Source organism: Lissotriton helveticus, chromosome 8 (assembly GCF_964261635.1).
Source record: "Lissotriton helveticus chromosome 8, aLisHel1.1, whole genome shotgun sequence".
Taxonomy (NCBI): Eukaryota; Metazoa; Chordata; class Amphibia; order Caudata; family Salamandridae; genus Lissotriton; species Lissotriton helveticus.
In genome coordinates, this window is record NC_136069.1 from 277833960 (window position 1) to 277848821 (window position 14862).

At 42.5% G+C, this 14862-nt stretch overlaps 1 protein-coding gene across 1 annotated transcript in view; it reads right to left on the reverse strand.

Moving 5' to 3' along the window:
• CWF19L2 (CWF19 like cell cycle control factor 2) overlaps positions 1-14862 on the reverse strand; it is a 1282529-nt gene that overhangs the window by 883601 nt on the left and 384066 nt on the right. The window contains exon 6 of the mRNA XM_078657031.1: positions 1977-2070. Coding sequence (XP_078513157.1) covers positions 1977-2070 — 94 coding nt within the window. The remainder of the gene's footprint in view (positions 1-1976; positions 2071-14862) is intronic.

The window sequence follows — 14862 nt, forward strand, 5'->3', positions numbered from 1 at the left end:
CAGTAGAATATATATCAGTCACCATCCACATACTTGTAAATTTTTAGCCATGATTTTATTAAAATTGTTGCCGGATTTGGCTTATTTTCTCACAATTACATGGCTGTGGACCTGATTTTATTCCTTGATTTTTTATTTAAGGTGATATGAAACAACTTAAGTGTCTATTGATATATAGGCACATGAACTGAATGTTCACTTCAATTGCAACAGTCTTTTAATTTCATTCCTCACTGGATATGCATCTTTCGACCTGATTAGATGGGGAGTTGGCACTACCTAACTAGCTGCATTTGTATAGTAATCAGAAGACACTCCTTTCGGTTTCAGATGTTTTGGTTTACTTCACCACTTAAAGGATGACAAATATTTCAGATCACAACACAGTAAAATTGTCTCTTTGAAAGTGAGCAATTCCAACCAAATACTACTCGCATCATCTTCATGTTCTGAAAAGCAAAAGAGGGAACTTTAGGTTACGACAAATTTTTGAAAAGCATTGGCCGCTGCATTGGCAAGCCTGTGGGATGGTACTTTTTTTATTACCTTTCTTTGAAAGCATATTTTACGAAAAGAAAAATAAAAGAAAGCATGTCCGCACCTAAATGTGGTAGCAATAAACTTTTAAATTAAAAAAAACTCACTCATTTTACTAGAACAGTACGAGTGCTTCCTAGCAGGCAGGTGTACTTAAACAGGGATGGATAAAATCCTTGTTAGTTTTAATGCCCATCAAAAGAAAATATGATCCTTATTGGGGAAATGCAAATTCACCAGCTTGTTTACTATATAAAGACATAGTTTTAACACTGCAGGATGAATAAAAAAAATACAGAAAAGTGTAAAGAAGGGAAAGAAAAATCATTAGCCCACAACTAGCTCTGCTTCAGAATTGCCCTTCTTTTTGATCAGTAAAAACACCACAATTCACAGTGCAAGAAAGCAGGCAAACGGTGACCTACTGCCCCATATTTGTGCTGTGTCTGCCTGTAACGAAATGTGAATAGTACCAAAGGCTGACGAGGGCATATTGAAAGACCCCCGTGTTTATGTTTGATGATATGTTGTGGCTACAGGAAGTGGCAAAAGTCGAAAGCAGTTTCTAGGCCAGACCTCAAAGGTATTCGGTCAATCATAACTATCCACTGAGTAAATCTTTCCATTGAAAAATGTTTGATTAGTGCATACATGGAAATAATAGAGCATTGCTAGAGGGTGCACGCGGTGTAAAGTGGAATCTTTAAATACTTCACATGGATATTAAATAGGTCTGCTTCCAAACAATGTCACAACAGCGAACAGAAATATGAAATTACCGAATGTTATAGTAAAACAGGTACAATCTATCTCTATGCCAACATATTTCCATGTCTGAGATTTTCTCATTTGCCTCACTAACTCAAATACAATTTCTTTCAGCCCGCTACCTCCCAGTACTTCATCTATATGTGAATCACATCTTTTAGTAGCTGAATATTTTAAAGCTGTAATTTGGGTAATGGAATGAAAGGAACCAAATGAGTTCACGACAATTTATCTTTCCTGGCAGAATCTTGCTTTACTTTAATTAGTTTCAAAACAGAGGATTCCGAAGCCAATGAGAAATAAAGGAAGGTCAAAACATTGGGAGTTATAAATTATAGGTAGAGTGGAATTAGCAGTCACATCAGTGTAAACATTTGCACCCCAATTAAGCATACTGCACCTGTCAGTCATCAGCGTAAAACTGGGAGGAGTCAAACATTTCAGGGAGGAATAAAGCATTTCAATTCTAGGGATTTAGGCATATATTTTCATGCTAACGGCCTATACGAGGTGTTGTTTCTTTAATGGAAAAGTTATTGTTCCTACAAAACGGGATAAACCGTTATCGCAAGAAAGCAAACAAGCAAGTTATAAACAGGATCATCAGAGGTGGAAACGTCATGCATTCTTAAACTGCTGGCATGGACAAAGTGATGAAACGGTGTCTTTACCTCTTTTAACTGGCGCTGCATCACCCTCCTCTGGCGGCAGCCCTGTACCACCATCTCTCCAGTAAGGGTTCAGCTCCCGAGACAGAATGTTCGCCTGCAAAATAACATGAGGTTCATTTTTAAATAGTAAAAAACGTTGCATTTGCAACATCTACTGTTCGATTGAGCATCGTGAACCTTTCGAGTGGCGTCAAACAGAACAAAGGTGATATCGAAAACAACGGGAAAGTCATTCAAATATGTTACATTAATTATACGCTTGCTGCACCTTTTAAAACAAACTGAAGCACTTGGGGAAGGCTGACCACACTTGAGCACAATTAAGTCTTGCATATCTTTTACAATAAATCTGTGGAAAACGACGGATCAATAAGAACATGCTTATATGAAGATTTAAAAGAACCAAAGCCAGTAGGCCTCGGCTTGAAAAAGCAGCCGTATTTGCGTTGCCAATCCTTTTTTCATTGACATTAACATGTCAAAACAGCCACCAGTCCGTCATAAAGCATGCGCACGCATGACCTGACATCTTGGAATAGGGTTTTCAAAGACAGAATAGCCATTGAAAGATGAGCAGGGTCAAGACTGATTTGCATATGGATGGCTCTAAACTGGAAAAGTGTGGCGCTCAAAAAAAAGGATGGATTTCCCCCAGCTCTAGGGTTGGATGTTTGATTGGTTCAGTATTCCGTTCTTTATCTGTTCTTTTTAGGACTCGCCTGCTGATGCGCAGGCGCATAGCTGGTGAAGCTCTATAGTGGCTTATCCAGAGTTTAACCAAGCACGATTCCACTGCCGATTCCATGAAGTGCATGTGCTTTTTAGGTCATTGCGCAAGCGCAAGCCCTAAAAAGCGCGTGCACAATGCCACCAGCCGCCTGCCTCGCATTACCACATCAAAGGCAGCCCAGCCTCCCTCCCACAAGATTCTCAGCGTGTGCTTCTCCTCCCCTAATTTATTCACTTCACTTCCCTGTGCGACAGCTTGTTTAACATCGTAGCAGCCTCTAAAGAACTTGCATGCACGAGGTCGCAATGCGATGGTTTACACAGCATAAAATAATTAATTATTGTGTTTTCATTATCAACACTGTGTTTTCAACGGATATTGTTTTCCTAGAGAGCTTGCTGCGTTCTGCGCACTGATTTTGTTCCGTTTCTTGGATTATGTTGTTAAAAACTACATGGTTTCACATTGTTTTCGGGGGAAATACCGATAGGAATCAGAGTAATCGTGCGTCTTTTTGGTGTACACAAACTTTCACCTCTAACTCACCTGCCTATGTACAAGCGTAAAGAACTTGCATGCATGAGGTCGCAATGCGATGGTTTACACAGCATAAAAAATTTAACTATTGGGTTTTCATTATCAACACTGTACACCAGTGCCCCCATTGCAAAGTATGCTCACATTTCGTTAACATGTGTTTACAGTGAATTGTGAAACTCATTGGAAGCTATGGCACACATCTCCCGCGTTAATCTGGCATCACATACCAGAGAAGGCCTTGCAGTGATCTGTGTGAACTCCATGAGTAGAACATGCTTCATTTAATTACACTGCAGTTTCGGCCGAATATGTGATGCAATGTGAGGCCCGGCACTAGCAGAAACGGCAGGCTGGTCACCCATGCCACAGCCCATCCTGGCTTTGTCGTATGTGTGTGAAACCTTTGTGTGTGTGCGTGTGCATGTTTTCTGCATATGTTTGAGCTTCTGGTGTGTGTTTGCGTGCATGTTACCTTATGTGTTTACGCACCCGCCTGTGTGTATGTGTGTGCGTGTGTCTGTGTATATGTTTGTATGCATTTGCTTGTAGCTGCTGGCAGTAAAAGCTTGCGGGCAGGCAGCAGCAGTGACAGACATGATGAAGAGCAGAGCTCGTTGAAAAGCCTGCGGTCCGCCAAGCCCTTTCTGGCTGCTTCAAACACTGTTTTGTAAATGCTATCTTTCGCACCATCTGGCAGCCTGTTCCTGCATACATCTGATAGCTCTTGCTTGTTTTTAAAAAAAATTTATTACGGAATTTCTTGCCAATCAGTCTGGCAATGCGATGCCCCGACTCATTCTGCTGCCCTCTGGAGGTGTTCAGTTTTTTTAAAACACGTTGTGAGAGATACTATTCTTTGCTACTTTATAGTTAATGCAGCAGGTCATCACAATTCTTCAGTCTTGTTTACATCAGCTGCTTCTCACAATTCTGTCAATAAACACCTCTCACCGCCATAGAAGGCGAGGGACTCTGGCAGCTGCTGTCTCGTCTTGGAGGTGCACATACACACTTTCGTTTTATGCTATTACGTGCATTAGGGCACAGTTATTATGTCTTGGATCAGGTTTCCTTTCATCTGTTGACATGGTGGCCAAGCTTTTGTTCCACGGCTGTGTTGCAACTCGTTGTGCTCAGGCCACTCTCCCTGCTCTGGGTCCAATTACCTTCTAAACCTTCCTGCCTTCTGTCGTGTGTGTGTGTGAAACGTTTGTGTGCGTGTGCATGTTTTCTGCATATGTTTGAGCTTCTGGTGTGTGTTTGCGTGCATGTTACCTTATGTGTTTACGCACCCGCCTGTGATTTCAGCATGTATGATTTTGTAAACATTATAGGTTCAGTGAGTTAATTTTAGTAACTTTATTTTATGCAGTGGCCTTGTGCAAGCAAATACTTTTTTCTTAAGTGTCTGCGATGCGGAAAACCGTGTTTTTTTATTTGGCAGGATGTTTTTTTTTGGCTGAATGCAACCACAGCATCACTCAACGCAACCACAGCATCACTCAGCACAACCACAGCATCACTCAGCGCATCCACAGCATCACTCAGCGCAACCACAGCATCACTCAGCGCAACCACAGTATCACTGAGCGCAACCACACCATCACTCAGCGCAACCACACCATCACTCAGCGCAACCACAGCATCACTTGTTCAAATATGTTCTGTCATTGTTTCAAGCTTTATTACAAATGACACAAAAAAAATTAAATAATGCTATAGGTGTCACATTTGCAAATTATATAAATATTGCCATTTACAATAACAAAATGAATACTTAAAAAATTATTAGATTTACAAGACCAATAGCTCCAACTCTTCTAATGCGAGCCCTATTGCATTTCCAATGCTTGTTTCATTTGTTTCCCTAAGTGGCAAAGGTATGCCCAGACATGGGTCACATGCTAACTATACCAGCAGATTCACCTAGCCTGGCTGATGAGGGGTGAAATCCTGAAATCGGTTCCAGGATGCTTGTTTTTGGTCCAGGGAGGACCCGGCCTGGCAGTTCAGGCTGAGTTGTTCCCATGGGGAGACGGGTCAAGACTGCCTGCATATGGCTGAGTCTAAACCGGAATGGCCTGTCCTGCCCTGCAAAAAATCAAAGGCTTTAACCCAGATCTACGAATGGGGGTCAATGTTTGATTGGTTCAGCATTCCGTGCATCATCTGTTCTTTTTGCACCAGTCCGTCATACACACACATGACCTGACATCTTGGCATAGGTTTTTACAGAAAAGCCATTCAAAGATGAGCGCTAATACGTATGTATGCACCTAGATGTATGTGTGCACATGGGTTGACGCACACCGGTGGCATTTTTTTGCATTTTCTAATATACTATTCTAACATGGCAGACCTCCATTGTAAGACAGAAAATTAAAAGTAAAAAATTAAGTATGCCGGCAACAGCATAACAAAATGGAGGCAAGTGGTCCGGCGCCACGCCTGGAGTGCGCCTGTGTGTGACACGCCCTAGATGTGACACCAAGTAACACTTTGACATAGGCCCGAAAAAGAAAGTTAATAGATCAGAATCTGAAATCTCGTCCTTTTGGTGAACAAATAACTTCAAAACAACGATGGCATCATAGAATTGCTGAACTGAGGTATAACATTGCAGTGCTCAGATGAAGCAGACTATGTAAACCAGAGGACACAGAGTACGCATCAGTTGAAAAGTGCGTTTATTATTGGTACTGCCAGGTCTTTAAGTGGGTCGGGTCCATCCGGGTCTCATCACGGGTAGTAATTAACAAGCATTTACAATGCAATAGGTTTCGCAATGACATTGTTTTGAGCTATTGGCACTGAAAATGTTATTGCTTTTTTCCCTTCGTGAAGCATTAATCAAGTAATGGCATTGTAAATGACAATGTCTTTTACCCCCGGTTGACCCCCGCATACAGACATACGTAGAAACTGCACTACAAATAAGCACACATGCATGCACACGCTGAGAAACATACGCACCCCGTGAGACAGACACACTAATACATAGAGGCACACGGGTGCACCGAATCATGTGATCAAACACGCAGGCACACTGAGTCACAGGCACACTGAAGCTTTGGGTCTGAATGGCCCCGTTCAAACCTGGCTGAAGCCTGACATTCTTTTTGACTGCCATTTGATCTTGTAAAATAAGGTCAAAGATGAAATAAAGATACAACGAAATATTAGGCAAAGACAACGTACTGGCACACCTTTTGTACTTTTGGATGTAAACCCCATTTTCTCAAGACACCAAATCATAACACTCTGGCGGGGAGCACAATCCTGATTACCACTTACTACAACCAAAAGTCACTGGGCTCCAGAAAGAGTAATTCAAGGGGTGTAAGAATAAGGAAGGAGGCCAAAATATTAAGCGGTCTGGCGAAGCAGGGATTTCCGAGACCCAATTAAGGAACACTTTTGTCATTTAAATTAAGAACACAGGAGTGTCTTAACAGCCTTGGGCTGCTCTCATTTATCCTTTTAGATAGTGTCCTTCCTTCATGGAGTAACTATCCTGTACTTTTATGTGCTTATAAAGTAAAGGATATATGAAAATGATAATAAGAGATAGGAAAGAGAAAGGGGGAGAGAGAGATACGGAGTGAAAGAGAAAGAGGGAAAGGGAGAGAGAGAAATAGTGAGGCAGAGAGAGAGAGAGATAGTGAGGCAGAGAGAGAAAGAAGGAACAAGAAAGAAAGAAGCATTGGGAAAAAAAGAAAGACACAAAGAAAGAAAAAAGAAAGAAAGAAGGAAGATGAGATGAAAGAAGGAAAGATAAGAGGGGGAAGAAAGAAAAAAAGAAAGAAAGAAAGAAAGAAAAACCACAAGAGAGTGTCAGAGAAAATAAAAGAGGGGAATTATTAGGCTAGAGCAAGACAAAGAGTGTGAGAGAATCAAGTCCAGAGAATTAAAAAAAAAAGCTCCAAGTAGATTGCGGACACGAAGGTGTAAGAAAGAAAAGGAGAGCGTGTGACGGCAACAGAGGAAAAACAGTGAGAAGTACAAAAGAGAATAAGAACTAGTGTGTAAGGGAGTGTTTGAAAGACCATGAAAGTACAGATACGTTGTCATCTCACTGAATCCCACAGGAAGGTTTGCTAATTGTGTTCTATGCCCATTCAGTCTTTGACCTCTCTGTGGAGACTGCAGACACAACTGTTCTAACTATCACATGTTAGATGGGTTTCAGGACTCGGACTCATCGCCGTTTAGCATCTACCAAAACCGCCTGTCTGTAGTCTGACCTCAAGAAGTACTTCCTGTCTCAGGACTTGGACCCCAGAACACACACCAGCGTCATTGGTACGATCTGACCCACGGAGCCCTCGGATCGAACAGCCCCAGAGCCAGAGTGTTTTAAATGGACCGGCCCGGTACTGTACCTGCACGTCTTGATTTTGAGAGGGAGAGACTCTGAAATTGTCAGCAGAGGTACAATACTTTCACTTGTAGAGTACCGTCACTTCTCAGACGAAAGCGAGCCCAAGTACAACTAATCCAAAATACCTCCACCTTGCCCTGGAACAGTACAGATAAGTTGTCACGTCACTGAATCCCACAGGAAGGTTTGTTAATCGTGTTCTATGCCCATTCAGTCTTTGGCCTCTCTGCAGTGACTGCAGACACAACTGTTGTTTGACTTCGTGCTGCCCACAGACAGCTTAGAGGTGGAAACGCTTTCTGCTTCGATTGGGACATAAGATGGCGGCATGTACGCATCCAGGATTCCGGTGTACACACGGATGAAAGACATAAGCTCTCGCAAGGACACGCCTTACCCAAACATCGCCTAGGTTTGCCTGCTCGCCCTGGGTAAAAAAACAAGCATCGATCTCTTATCTATATGGGGCCATGTGTTAGAAACACATGGCACCATAAAGATAACAAAGTGCTTTGCGACAGACGCATAGCAGGCCACAGAGTCCGGCTCGGAAGCGAAAGGGCGTCCACAGAAAACACTAATTTCCAATGGCAGGCCACCGTTTAGCATAAACGGTTTAGCATAAACGGTGACGCCAGCCAACGGAAATGAGGGGCGGGGCTTATAGCCTTCTTCTGAAAGTCCTTGTTAACAATAAATCTCACAAGGCGAGCAGCGCATGCGCTGCCACACCACGCCAGACCTAAAAATGTACATTAAAACGGGGGCCTATATTCATGTCTGTAATCTAACGGGCAAAACAATGATCGATTTCTGAACAGTGGGAGCAATATAAAGCCCAATTAGGCCTCTAATAAATCATGTATCAAAGACAGTACTCGTAACAATCATAAAGGGGGTATTATTAATCATAGAGAACCTATTACATTGGATGAGGAAGCCTCAACCACTATATGTGGCATGCTTCATCGTCGACGACCTCATCCCATCATGGTAAAATGGTACTGCCAGGGGTTACTCAACCCCGTTGAGAAGGAGTTCTTGTTAAAAGGGGTTCTGTCTACCCAGGTAGCACCATCTTACCAGGGTGGGATGAGGTTGCGAGGATGAAGCATCTAATAGGTTCTCTGCGATTAAGGATACCTACTTTATGATTGCCATGATGGCTATCTTCAATAAATGATTTGTTTGGGGCTTAATTGGGCTTTTTACTGTTTGCCGTGGCACTATTTTTTGTCTGTTGTGGTTTTAAGTGTATTTTGTATTACATATCTGGATGCAATAACAGAAAGCTGATAAGAGGCACAAACAGGGTCATGTGATATACCATGGGAATCATAGAAATTGTTTGTTTCAAAGCCACGACCCTAATTACATAGGCCACGCCCCCTTTAAAGGACACACCCTCCAACACACTTTTTCCATCCCAAACAATATAAAGCCCTGGATACTGCGGCTACCTCTGCGGTCTTCACCACTCATCTCAATTGACTGTCAGAGACTCAAGAAAAAAAGAATAGGGGAATCTCTCAACAGTAGAGCTTGACAGCTTCGCTAATGGCACCGTTACAGAGGATAACCTGACATGGTCACAAGGTCACACTAAGAGACTGCCCTGTGCTCTTGCTGGCTGTGTCCCAGTGCAAGTCTAACTAGAAGGTACAGGAAAGGCACATGGCCAGCTGAAGTCTTCAGACGGCTTTGATGAGCCGCTCCATGCAATACACCCTTTAACTTACTGCTGTTAGCGGAAACGGTGCCAAGTCCACACACCCTCCCGTCAGCTGTCAAGCTGTTCAATGCAACCAACGCAGTTTTGTTTTTACTGCCTGTTCTAGAGCTCGTAGCTCTATTACGGGGACAAATGAAACCCAGTAAGTATGAACACTTAAGGTAAAAAGGCTGGAGGGGATGAGCCGACCACTCCTGGCATGACAAGCTGAGATGCCGAATATGTACTGCAACTCTAGTGGAAACTATTACTTTCCCAATAGTGCTGCTGAATAAACAGTCCTTTACGAAGGGCAGAATCATCAGTGGCACAGATATTGCCTGTCACTTCAATACAAGCCCCTAAAGAGACAAACAAAAGACTTATTTATTTTCAGAGCACTTGAGTCAAAGGCATAAAACATAGTATAATACACAATCTCAAGCACTCCCATACAAACCCATGCCTGGTCTAAAGAGGACACTTGCCGTATGTAGTGTGTGTTGTATTGTGTGCTGAGAGCTGAACAGTTTATGTGATAACTGTTGTGTAGTTCCTATAAACCTATATAGGATCTGCACGTTTAGTCAACATAGACAGTAGGACTAGTGTCCGGACTGATTCTAGACACCCCTACCGAGTATGTTAGCCTGTATACCAGCTATCTCACAGTGCCATTAGCAACCTCTCTTTCCAAGGAGAGATTAGTTCTTAGCAACTATCGAACATGACAACATTAAACCCTCAGGATCGTGTAAACAGTGCAATACTTTTCGCTCAGTCACTCATGCTTACTTTGTCTCACAGAGATACACAGAATAAACGGTGGGGCTGTTTTTCAATAAGCATTTATTGAACCAGCGTCATTCTAGTGTAAAATAGGTGTGCTGAAACAACCATTAGACAGAAACAGATATAAATGATTAGAAGGACTAACAGAGAAAAAGGATGGTAGATTTCTACCATCATGCTAAAACAATTAATACAGGCAAGTATATAAATACATGACAGTAATAATGCGTACTCCTAGGATGCAACCCTAACTAGATGTACCTAAGTGTACCTACAATGTATATGGATGTAAAGCCAAGAATCCCTATAGTATAAGGTCATCCCCATTACCTGAAATGAGAGACTGTGGGAACCAGTCTTGGTTTCGAGATGGACACCCCGCAAGGGATGTCAGACCACTGCGAGCTGGAGTGTCTGCATGCAGGAACTTCAGTATCTTGCGTCAGGGTGTCGGCATGCAAGTCCTTTCCTCCTCCGACTACCACAGCAAGATAGATATGGTGTTTACAGACCCAGAGTGGTACCCTCAGGTGTTCTACCTTGCTGTGTCATGTCGGACTTAGGATGACGGAGGAAATTACCTTTATACATAGTTATTATGCAGTAGATGGTAGTCCTGCTGAGTTTCCAAGAATGCTCATGCATAATGGATGAGGCTAGTTTTCAGGGAAACCCCCACGCCCTGTTAGCAGTACTGTAACTAGGTAAAAGGTCAGTCCCAAGAACCGTTATGTAGTGTAATGGTAGGGGAGAATATAGGTGAAAGGTTAGGTGACTATCTGAGCCTATATTGGGGTACCTATATGAAACATAACACTCACTCCTCATCCGACTGAACGACATATTAAACATTTTAACGTACTTCTAGGCATATGCACCCAAGCAACTAATTAGTTCAAAACAACTAGTGCGTTTAAAAAATATTTTAAAACTAAAAAGAGAAAAAATGCAAAAAAATGCTAAAATCCTATCTTAAGCGGTAGAAGTTATACTAAAATAAATTCATATAGATAGTTCAAACAACTATGAGTGACTGAAAGCCATGCAGTTTTAGCAAAAGGTTCGGTTTGTTGAAAATTCGAAAATGGATGAATATTTCCCAGCACACGATGAGCCAAATGTTTATGTGTCCTGGCTGGGAGACGCAACATCACTGTTGCCTGCAATCGCAGACAACGATCCCTGCAACACCTCCCAGATCAGGTCACTCGAGCACAGATGTTTCTCCGTATTCTCCACAGCCGCTGCTGGGAATGGCTGTGTAACAACCAATGCAAAAAGAACAATTGATGGCCAGAATGCAGAACAATGTCATACATTAACCCCAGTACAGAGATCTGGGCATAAATCCATCGTTTTTTGCTCACCATGCCATTCCAGTATGGACCCAGCCATATGCAAATCAGTTTTGACCCTGCGCCCCACGGGAACAGTCCAGCCCGAACTGCCAGGCCAGGTCCTCCCTGGACTGGAAACAAGCATCCTAGGACCAGTTTCGGGCTTTCAGCCCTCTTCAGCCAGGATAGCTTGGCTCCAATGACATGGAGAGAACGGACCCACATCTGGGCATACCTGTTCCACACAGGGTGACAAATGCAAAAAGAACAAATGATGGACAGAATGCAGAACAATGTCATACATTCACCCTATGTAACAACCGAGGTCTGGGTATTTTAGAGGAACCGGTATCTGTTCCGCCATGAGGTGAACCATCCGGTGGTGGCTCTAAGAATGCAGACATCAACATTGGAATACGCTGAGGACACTATAGAACATGGACCGTTATCGGGTCCAGTAAAGCATCAACGTTCAGTGGCGCAACTGAAGGAAGTGTTGGACAGAGGTCCAACACGCATTCTTGCCTGCTGAACAGGCATCAGACAAAGGCAGAATACAGTTGATCCAGACTGGTCTACATGATAGGAACCAAGATTCACTTAGTTCGTGAAAGCCAGGTGTGCCCAGATGAGGTACCATGTGATCACGGTAGCGGGGCTCCAAGAAGGCTTTTTCCATATCCTTGGTGACTGGGACGTTCAATGCGTAGCAGAAAAATGGCAATCAGGATAACTGTTATTAGGATCAGGACCAACGGAAGCACTCCAAAAATGCTTACGAAAACAGAGTGTATGAAGTTGGGAATAACTTGGAAGATTGTCTGAAAAGTATTTAACAGTCCAGAACCTATGGTCTTAAATAGGTGTACTATACCTGTTGTATCAGACATGTTAAAGATACGTTGACCATTAATGTGAAATGGAAAGGGCAGTTTGTTCGTACTAGTGCTTAGCCGAGGACCTTGCAACCTGGAGATCATAAGTTTCTCGGGCGGATTTTAAGGGCACGGTTTTCTGTAAAAGCATGGCTTTCATTTTGCTCAGAGTTTCAAACCATATAACGGAAACATTCAACGAAGGCCATAAGTGCAACTCCCTGACTGTATGCGTCGGTGGTAACAATACTTGCATACAGCAAGTAACCCTGGAGCTTACAGTGACAAGAAATGCGATGGCCAGGAGCATCCCACAACAACCTTGATCACTGAGCATCAAGTAACTCCCATTTGAAAGCAACTTGAACACCGGATTAATCACGGCAGCCGGGGACCCTTTCAAGTGATAGGATAACTTATCAACTGAACCATTACAGGCCCTATGAAGCATGACATCCTGGCATATGAGAGGTCCCTTTAACCCCTTCGACGCTCATGACGAGCTCAGCTCGTCATGAGGTGTACCTCTGGTACAGTCATGACAAGGTGAGCTCGTCATGAACAATGGGTTTTTGAATTTTCCAGCGCACAGTGGGAAAATGTACAGCATGGATGCGGTTAAAGAGTTCCCACTGTTTATAGCGCTCAGAAACACTTCCATGTCCCCATTCCTGCATCAAAATCTGTATGGCAATTCCCAAGATTCCTTGATGAATTCCCTACCCATCGCTTCATATCTGCCCACCTGTTGTTGTTCTAGGCAATACTCAAACTGGAAAGTTGTGACCGGTAGTATTATATGGCCATGGATTTACCATTCTGTGGATGGCGACTCTGCCACAGTAAAAGGTAATTGGTCCAGTTTTTCAATATGCAGCATTGTATATTTTGCTCCCCTTTGTGCCATTGTTATCTGCATCTCAGTTAGATTGTATGCTGAAAATAGGGACGTACTGTTGATAAATCGCCAAGGCACATAACCAGTGTGCAATGATTGCAGCGTCTAGCTTAATAACATAATAAAACGTAGTTGAGATTGCCGGTGTTGTAGTATGAACAAGTCCTGTTCTAGTATATCAATAGCCGAAGACGCAATGTTGCCCAGTGGATAAATCCTGGATGTTAATGTAGTCATACCATTGTCAACTACAGCTAACGCCTTTTCTAGGTTAATTCTATCTATTTTACGAAGTCTCCTCACAGGTTCTTGTTGAGAGATTGTCAAGATTTCAATATAGACCGCGTATAAAAAACGTTTCTGACGTGGCTTTCGGGGACCTCATAAAAAATCCCTTAGATCCACTTTACCTGAGAGTAAGAATAAGTGCTGTTTCACCTGGGACAGTGTTGAGGTTTTAACCAATCGATGAACATCTTTCCAAAACTGTATTATGTCACCACCCCCGGATGTTCTCTTTGTACATAGCATAGGTCCGGCCTATAGATACTAGACCCTTTGTTTATACCCTTGAATCTTGACTGACATCTGTAAGTGCCTGTGGGCATTACTAACCATCCCTTCCAATTGGGGTCTGAAGTATTGTACTGCATGATGTCATCTATTGTATCCCCTCCGCGTGATGTAAAATGTTGTTCCCTGAACCTGCCATTCCTTTGAACCATAGACTGATTTTATGTCTATAGTGTCTTTCCATAAGTCGAAACCCTGCTCAGACAGTTGGGCAATAAAGGATGTAGAATAAATCTGTTTGGTGTTAGCATATTTTTCTGGGCAGTTGTAGGTATCTCCTTATAGTAATATGAGGTCAGGTTAGAAGTGTTAAACCCTGAAAAATAAGAACATTTCTGTGCAAACATTTTTTAACTACCTTTTGGTGGTGTCTGGCAATGTTCCCCTTGGTGGTACGTGGAAACATTTGTGGGATACTGGATGTGTGCAAAAAGTGATGACCTATGGTAACAGTACACAGTGTTATAGTGTGATGTATCTTCTAACATTTCAATACTTGAAAATGCATCGGACTGTTCTAAATCAGACAACATATTATTTACAGTTTCATATCCCAATTGTCAGAAAACGTACTAGAGGTAATGATATCTTTTAGAGAAATTTTAAACAAATGTAGTATTTTCAAAAGTTCAGTGGGACCAAATACATCATAATCAACCTTGTCCCAAACTATACCATCAGGAATTGGAATAGCTGTAATGTTCATGGAGAACAGGTCTCTTTGTTCACGATGAGAAGATGTATGAGGTTTCAGGGTCAAATTCACATTTGATAGTGCAGAGCGTTCTGGGAAATATTTTCCATTCACGAGTAAGCAAAAAACAGTCACTAGGCCAATCCAGAACTGAAAAAACAACATTCTGGTTATGATCCAGAGCTGGAGCCAAGGTGATACTGAGTGAGTCTTTTTCGGAAAAGCGCAGAAATCATGAATTTGTTGCTTATAGGAAACTGGAGCTGGAGCTGGAGCTGTCTCGGGTTCACTGGGATCAAGAGAGAAGCTATCAAAATAAAGGAAGTAGCCAGATGCAGTTCGATCTATCTTTGGT